Raw genomic sequence first — 8,419 nt, forward strand, 5'->3', positions numbered from 1 at the left:
GCGCTGCAATTGCGGATGTTTATGTGCAGCGGTCGCTTTCCATTTCGGTGGATTCAGGCCGCTTGCTCGTTTGCCACCTTATATTATAAAATCGTCGTTAAATAGCAACATTATCAGCGAATAACTTGGACTGTGTTTAATTTACTTGTTAATTTTAAACAGAAAAAGTCGAGAGCTAGTTAATGTTAAATAACTTCAACTCCAAAGTTTCTAATTTTTTTATCAAGATGTATTTCAACTTACGCTGTGGATATTGTTGATAAGGATATCCTTGTTGCGGATATCCTTGCTGAGGATATGCTTGTGGGTATCCTTGCGGCGGATACCCTGGCGGTGGATACCCAGGCTGGAATTCCTGCTGTACATTAGGTGGGTATGCTTGATGCTGGTATGCTTGTGGTCGATATCCTTGCTGGTAACCTGCTTGTCCTTGAGAGACGGTATCTTGCTGAGGGTACTGAGTTGCCACGTTTTGGCGATTGTCCTGTAAATACACACACAGAATAGGAATAGCTAAGATGCTGTACTAATTTTTTTTGCATTTTTTACCTTGTACATCGATTAATTTTTAGGGAGAGAGAATAGAAAAATGTAGAATAGTATGAAATCATTTCGAATAATCTTACTAACTAATATTATAAATTCGAAAATTTGGATAAACGGAATGTTTGGTAGAGTTTATAGCTAAACGGGTGAACGGATCTCGATAAAATTTGGTATAGATGTAGAGGATAGTCTGGAAGGACATATAGGCTACTTATTTAGTTATTTTTCAATTCTGCGTAAACGGAATCGCTGGTGAAAGCTAGTACAATATAGTGGCTAGTACAATACATCGGCTGTTGGCTTATGGTCACGTCAGATATAACATACTTGAAAAAAAGATGGGAACTCTCTTTTCTTAGTCCTCATTCTGCCAGTACCATTTAAAATGTGGCAATTTTTTTATTATAATTACTTAAGACTAGACACCATTTAAGTAAACTAAGTGAAGACGCGGTCAAAAGATGGTACACGATAGCTGAAGTACCAATTAACCCTGCTCTTGAAGGCTACATTAGAACTGGACGGGTATACTGACGGCATCTTACTAAATTCACTTTTACGGATATCAAAATACATACTTTTACATTATTTATTCTAGTTATGAACTATACCGTATATCCTGGTACGAAAGGTGTAGTGGGATTTTGATATGGAAAGCTCTCGATCTGACCTCGGTCTGGCCCGGAGTACGGACCTAGAATTACGAAGACAACCAGCTCATTATAAGTCCCCACTTGGGGGGAGCCTACACTAAGTTAATGACTATGATGTATCAAGCACGCTGTACTGTGGGTTATTTTTTTAATATTATAAGAAGGCAAAAGAGCGTACGACCACGAATTCGCCGAGAAAAAGAAGCGATCATTGCCCGTATACAGATGCGTTGTCTACCCTTAATCAACGAAAGGGAGACGCACATAAAGGATATCTCCCCTTCCTATGCGTCTCCGTAGTAAAATCTGTATCTGATTCTCTAAATGTTAATAAGAAATAAAAACTATCTTAAAATATATAATTCATTAAATAATATAATATTTTATTACGATCAGATCTTTTTTTACAACACAATTTTTTAATTTAAAACCGGTTAATGTCACATCACTAGTTGAACCGGTACACTTGTTAATATATTGCCAGTATTATCTGTGTCTATGGATTGATAGATGTCATTTTAAAAGTTGTAAAAAAAATTACCGTAGTCGGTATATACCTTGAGGTTGATTTCCAAATTGGGGTCCACTAAAAGGACCACCCGTGAATGGTCCTACTCTTCCTGGCTGTAACGTATTATATTAAATTTTTATGTATGTTGCCAGTAAAAGGTTTACTCATTTTCGCGCTATAGAAATTCTGTTGCAATCTTCGATTTCGGTCTGTTATATTGTAGAATCACTAGATGGCGCTATCACTAATTTGGGTTAATTTCTGCTTTTCCTTAATAGAAGAATTCAACGAATGCAGAAGAATGTATAACCTCCTTCTTAAGGGAAGTCAGTTAAAAATAAAAATTTCCCTTTGGTTTTAGAAGGATTTTAAAGGTTTCCTATACATACTGAAGTTTCATTTTGTAATTTTTCAAATAATGTACTTACTTGTCCGTTACCCATTACATTTGTATATATTTTATTTTAAAAATTATACGTTATTTATTCGAAATCGTCTACATGTCTTGAATTTTATAATGTACATAAGAATTTAAATATAAAATTATAAGATAAAAATCTAAATAAACAACAATTTGGCGTTGATAGAATACGTTCAGAAATTGATGCATGTCAAAAATCACAGATTAAATAACATCAAGAAATAAATGAATAATTCTAAGAAACGGGGATAAGGAAATATTATGGACTTTTTTAATGACTAGCTGTTGCTAGCGACTTTACCCTCGTTTAAATAAAAAAAATAGTAAAAACACAGCCCATATTACTCAGTGATAACATAGTTTCAAAATGGTGCAAGAATTTTTGAAATCAGTCCATTAGTTTTTGAGTTGTTTCAATACATACATAAATACCACAACCCACTTTGTTGTATGGATTACTTATGTTTACCCGGAATTCCACTACAGTCACATTTGTAAATATCATACTAATATTATAAAAGCAAGTTTAGATGTTTGTTAGAGTTCGTAGTCGAAACGGCTGAACGGGTTTCGTTGAAATTTGGTATAGATGTAGACGATAGTCTGGAAGAACACATAGGCTACACACTTTCGTTTTTTTATTCCATGTGGACAGAATCGCAGGCGAAAACTAGTCCTAGATAAATGTTAAAAATACCATCTCGTTTCACCAAATGGTGCGCTTTATCTTTTTGCGCCATCTGTTAATCGATATTGACAAAATCTTTTAGCGCCATTTATTATTCGAAGTTGGAAAAACCTTTTAGCGCCATCTATTATTCGATATTGATAAACCAAACATTCTGTTTTTAGAGCATATAAAATGTCTTTGAAGTGGAATAAACGAGACAACGTTATGTGACACTAGCTTTCGCCCGCGAGCCCGTCTGTGTGGCATTAAAAAATCAAAAGCAAGTAACCTATGTGTTCTTTCTTTCCTCTACGTCTATGAAAAATTTCATCGAGATCCGTTCAACACTTTACGCTACTCTAACAAACATCTATTTGCATTTATAAAATAAGGATAGAAATAATATTCAAAAAGGTTATTGTAATCTACAATTAAATAATTTACACCAATCAATAACAATTTTAAATGTAAAACAACGTAATATTGTATTTAAAACTATTGAAAAAGTATCTCAAATTGACGTATTCAAGAACTAGTTTTCATACAGTATAGTCTTTTAATCTCTTTGAGGTTAAAGTTCGACCTTTGCATTACAAACAAAATGGATGCCTTACATTCTTTGTTCTGTATATCTATTTAAAAGTTTATTTCAAAGTGTTCTTTAATATGTTAAAATTAACTTTCTTATTATTGTTTATTGGTAAGTGATTTATTTTATTGAATAAGATGTTATTACGGTAATTTTGAGGTTATATTTAGTGATTGAAAAATAAATATGCTTTTGTTGATGGATGGATGTATCGTGTGTTTTAATTTGAAACATTTAAATATGATTTTGCAGGTATATTTTTAATCGAAATAAAAGCGTCTGTTCTTTATAAAGACAACATCAGGTAAATAAAACTATCAAATGACATTCTTATTTTTATAATTTGTCTAAATAAGATAGATTAGTTTGATAAATGACGCATATAGAATTCAATTCGTATGAGGGCAAATGCCGTACTCAAGAGACAGGTATCGTAGTGACGAAACAAACACGCAGCGAACTATTATGAACTATCGATATTCGGTTTAAATATTTATCGAACTCAACTAAAATTATTGTTTTCTTATTAACTAATTTAGAGGACAATTCTAGTATTGATTATAGTGTAGAGAATTTAGCGATGACAGAAATAATAGCAAAATCCAATTCGATTACGTACGGCTGTAGTTGTAATAAACATTTATTTACTCTTATTATTTGTAATGGTTCTGCAGGTCATTATTAATTTGAGAAAACAGTGTTTTTTTTTAATTCATAAGTTATAAATATGAATCTATCGATTTCTATCTATCGATAACTTCTATAAGAATAAAAATCGATAAGATTCATGACTGTTTTTACACAACCCATCCCTACTGAATCGAAAGTGAATTGACAAATTAATCTATCTTATTAAGAGACACTATAGTATATATTCATTGATTTAAATTTTTTTTTAGATTTAACATTAAGAACACATCAGTAATTCGAACAAAACGAGATTTAGACGAATGTAGGTGAGTTGAATGTTGTTACCATAATCTTCACCAGTGATTCTAAACCACTGGCTTTTTTGTGCCGCTAATTTTTTATTATTATCTTGTAATTAATCCCTTAACAAACGTTTAGTTAGTATCTATACTATTATAATAAAGCGTAAACACACACTTCTTTGTTGCCTTAGATGTCAATTACAGCATATTTTTGAATAATTCCTTTTTTTAATAAAAAGCCCTACACTTACGTCACGCTTTAGGCTATATATTTTCACGCCATTAAACTTAGGGGGTAAATATTTTGGAAAAAATCCTAATGTGGAAAAGAGACCATAAGTTGCTGCCAAGGAAGCAATTGTCACTTGTGCATTTTGACATTTCACGCGGATGAAGCCGCACTTGAACACCTAGTTGTAGAATATATTCGTTTATTTCGTATATTTTTTGTCATAAACTATTTATGCAGTGTATTGTAGTAAGTAAATAATTTTTAACTTTTTCTTTGTGTGCCGCCAAATTTTGAAATTGTTAATTATGTGCCGCAACAAAAAAAGGTTGAGAATCACTGATTACACGAGCGTTTTTTCAACGCGCCCACGCTTTTGTAAAATAATTCTTATTTCGTTCGTGTAGCGTTCATAATGCAACCACAACGGGGAAAAAAGTGTCACAATTTAAACGTTTAAAACGACAGACGTTCCATTCTTTCAGTTCAGGTGTAGCACACCTGTATATATTACATTAGCTTTTGCTCGCGACTTCGCCCGCGTGAAAAATATAGCCTATGTTACTCACAGATAAATTACCTTTCTAACGGTGAAAGAATTTTTAAAATTGTCCCAGTAGTTTTTGAGTTATTTCAATACATACAAAAATACAAATCTTTCCTCTTTATAATATTAAGTAATTGAGATGCGTACCAGGTGTTTTAGACCTGGTTTCGAATTCAACGTGTTAAGAGGGCTGCCCTGTAAACAGATACATAATACGCATTTTCGTCGTTTTCGCGCATAATATAATAGCGCCCTGGGCGTTTTAGGTGAGACTGTGCGTTGTTGACCGCCCTGGGTGCCCTGGACACACTTGCTCCCTACCTAATAGCTATCAGTATATCAGTGGTAGAGCCCGCTTTAACATTTTCGCACGAATGGGCCGGCACGCCCGGTGTAATACCACGTCCACACAGAAAACAGGCGTGAAGTGGAAGCAATTCCGCGTTTCCTCCAATGAGTGTGGTGTCGGAGGTCTATTTTTAATCCCTTTCCCTTTCTGTCCTTTTTTAAGAGGAAAGGATGGGAAGGAAAAGTGGATTTGACGGTGGAGGAGACGCATAGGAAGGGGAAATGTCCTCTTTATGTGCGTCTTCTCACCCGTTAATTAAGGGTAGGCAACGCTGCAATTGCGGATGTTTATGGGCAACGGTCGTTTTCCATTGCAATGGATTCAGGTGGCCGCTTGCTAGTTTGCCATCTTATATTATATAAAATTATGACGATATGTTCCAGCTACAATGAATACGAGTGCAAGGACGGCACGTGTGTGCGAGCAAACAGCGATTGTGATGGAATCTACGACTGCGATGATGGCAGCGATGAGGCTTTCTCGCTTTGTAGGAACAGAAAGTAAGTTTTTATTTGCCACTAGCTGTTCCTCGCGACTTCCACGTGAAACATCGTCACTTCACGACTTGCGCCTCAACTATCCAGTTATGTATATTATGTACTTATATCTATTTTTCAATACTAATAAAATAAAGCGTAAACGCACACTTCGTGGCGTAGGATGTCAGCAATCACAGCATATTTTTGAATAATTCTGTCTTTTATTAAAAGCTTGACACTTACGTTAGGCTTTAAGCTATATATATGTATATATATATTTACTTTTAACAATATAAAAAATAATTAAATCTAGCTTAATCTAAAAAAACGCTAAATAAACCTCAATGGTTTTTCACTAGCGTTACATACAGTGGTTTGCGTACATAAATATTGTTTCAGTTTGTGCATAATGTTTTTTTTTATGCATACATATTTTCACGCTATTATACTTAGGGGTAAAGAAATTTGAATTCGTGTGGGAAAAGGACTATAAACTACAAGCTGCCAACATTAAGGTTATTATGGTAACGGTAATTTTGACATTTGCAATTAAAAATTTGAAATGTAAACAATAAAATAAAGTTTTATAATTTCATGCGGATGAAGCCGCACGGGAACAGCTAGTCTACGTATATGTAATGTTTGTATCAATAGCAAATAGTAAAGTATTTATTCACCAAATTATTTTTTATTTCAGATGTCGTAAAAATCAGTTCCGATGTAACTACGGCGCTTGTATCGACAGATATAATGATGTTTGCAATAAAAGGGTAGATTGCGTCGATAGATCGGATGAATTAACTGAACAATGTACTGGAATTAAATTAACAGACGGGTGAACTAATTGCTATATTTAATTACGTCAGTAACATCATCATCCACTTGCCCTTATCCCTTACGGAGGGTCGGCACAGTATGTGCTCCATACCTTTCTATCAGCCGTCATATTTCAAACCACTCCTTTCTTAAGCACTCTTTCACACAATCCATACTTTCTTCGGTCTTCCTCTTCCTTTGTAGTCATCATTCAATCTTAACACTTTCACGTTTATGTCCCCATCTCCGCATATGTCCATACCACGCTAACCTTTTGCTTTCAATTTCTCCACCACTGGCGCTACTAGCTACTAAGTATTTTTTTTAATTCCACGCGGACGGAGTAAAGTTATACCGACATTAAAATTTTAATTCTTTTAGAGATAATTTCAAATGTCGCAACGGGCAGTTAATACCAAAGAAGGGACGTTGTGACGGTGTCAGTGATTGCGCGGATGCCACCGACGAGAGTGTGGCAGCCTGTGTCAATGTAACGTGCGGCGTAGGACAGTTTGTATGCGAATACGGCGGCTGTGTCGATGGCAAATCGCTTTGTAATGGTGTAAGTTTTAACACGTTGATAACCAGGTCTAAAACACCTGGTACGTATTTCACAGTGTGAATACGAAACGTTTTTTTAACTATTTGTTGCTCGCGATTACTTCTAATAAAAAATATAGCCTATACTAAGGATTATTCCCAACCGTCACCCCACTCTGTCCCCACGTGGCGATAGATGAGAAAAAAGTGTCATCCATCCCACCTTTTAGTCCCACTTTCACTAATAAGGTGACAAATGAAACCGTCAAGAAATAGGATAAGTTCTAACCGTCCCCTCGTCGTAAAAGGTGGGACGGATGAATTTTTATTTTCATCTGTCGCAACATGGGGACAGAGCGGGGTGACGATTTTGAATAATCCGTTACTCACTGATAACGTAGCTTTTTAATTGTGAAAGAATTCGAAATCGTCCCAGTAGTTTTTGAGTTTTTTCAATACATACAAAAATACAAATCTTTCCTCTTTATTATATTAGTATCATACTAATACTAATATTATAAATGGGAAAGTTTAGATGGATGTTTGTTAGAGTTTGTAGCCAAAACGGCTAAATGGCGGTGAAATTTGGCATAGACGCAGAGGATAGTATGGTAGAAAACATAAGCTAGTCATTTTTGTTTTTTTTTTAATCCACGCGGACGGAGTCGCGGGCGAAAACTATAAGATTATAATTTGCTTGTAGACTGCGGAATGCCGAGATGGTTCCGATGAGCGTTTGGATATTTGCGGTCGTTTGACCTTGATCAAGGTGACCGATGTTTCCACGACGGAGGCGCCGCTCGCCACTCCTAAGTAAGTGTACTTGGACCTACATGTAATACTGTAAGGAATGGTATGAAAGACAAGATACATAGATACCTTTATCTTACTGCGTTTAGCAGCGACCCAAAGTGGGTCCTCTAACACGAGGGACGGCTAGAGATATCTATACTATTATAATAAAGCGTAAACACACACTTCTTTGTTGCCTAAGATGTTAGCAATTACACCATATTTTTGAATAATAAAAAAAAAGCTCTACACTTACACGCTTTAGCGTGCGTTCGCACGGGCAGACTTTGTACGCCGCGGTAAAGTTCAAGGTCAGCAGACTTTTTACGCCCACGAGATAGGTGT

The 8,419-nt window shown here is 35.3% G+C and overlaps 2 protein-coding genes across 3 annotated transcripts in view; one reads left to right on the top strand and one right to left on the bottom strand.

Annotated features, from left to right (window-relative positions):
- Nucleotides 1-113: 113 nt before the first annotated feature.
- LOC106101225 (calcium-binding protein P-like) lies at nt 114-2,289 on the bottom strand. Its single transcript, XM_013280382.1, has 5 exons — nt 2,139-2,289; nt 1,757-1,823; nt 1,158-1,240; nt 244-484; nt 114-130 (listed from the first exon to the last, which is right to left on the bottom strand). Exons 1-5 carry the CDS (start codon nt 2,151-2,153, stop codon nt 114-116), a joined length of 423 nt encoding a protein of 140 aa, XP_013135836.1. The 5' UTR covers nt 2,154-2,289.
- Nucleotides 2,290-3,385: 1,096 nt separating this feature from the next.
- LOC106101244 (low-density lipoprotein receptor-related protein 2-like) overlaps nt 3,386-8,419 on the top strand; it is a 13,357-nt gene continuing 8,323 nt past the window's right edge. Inside the window, exons 1-7 of one of the 2 annotated variants that reach the window (XM_013280406.1) lie at nt 3,386-3,501; nt 3,643-3,694; nt 4,290-4,346; nt 5,831-5,947; nt 6,624-6,761; nt 7,124-7,304; nt 7,986-8,095. In XM_013280406.1, the coding sequence (XP_013135860.1) occupies nt 3,468-3,501; nt 3,643-3,694; nt 4,290-4,346; nt 5,831-5,947; nt 6,624-6,761; nt 7,124-7,304; nt 7,986-8,095 (689 nt within the window). In that variant the 5' untranslated portion in view covers nt 3,386-3,467. The remainder of the gene's footprint in view (nt 3,502-3,642; nt 3,695-4,289; nt 4,347-5,830; nt 5,948-6,623; nt 6,762-7,123; nt 7,305-7,985; nt 8,096-8,419) is intronic. The other variant, XM_013280407.1, reaches the window with a different exon arrangement.

The sequence above is a fragment of the Papilio polytes genome, unplaced genomic scaffold, assembly GCF_000836215.1.
Source record: "Papilio polytes unplaced genomic scaffold, Ppol_1.0 DF824002.1, whole genome shotgun sequence".
NCBI classification, from domain to species: Eukaryota; Metazoa; Arthropoda; class Insecta; order Lepidoptera; family Papilionidae; genus Papilio; species Papilio polytes.

Bases quoted from the DNA above. Each gene is read 5' to 3' on its own strand.
- LOC106101225 (XM_013280382.1), bottom strand. The intron at 1,241-1,756 runs GTATATACCGAC...TCGTAATTCTAG, and splicing joins ATTTGGAAATCAACCTCAAG to GTCCGTACTCCGGGCCAGAC. The intron at 485-1,157 runs GTATAGTTCATA...GTGTATTTACAG, and splicing joins CTTTCGTACCAGGATATACG to GACAATCGCCAAAACGTGGC.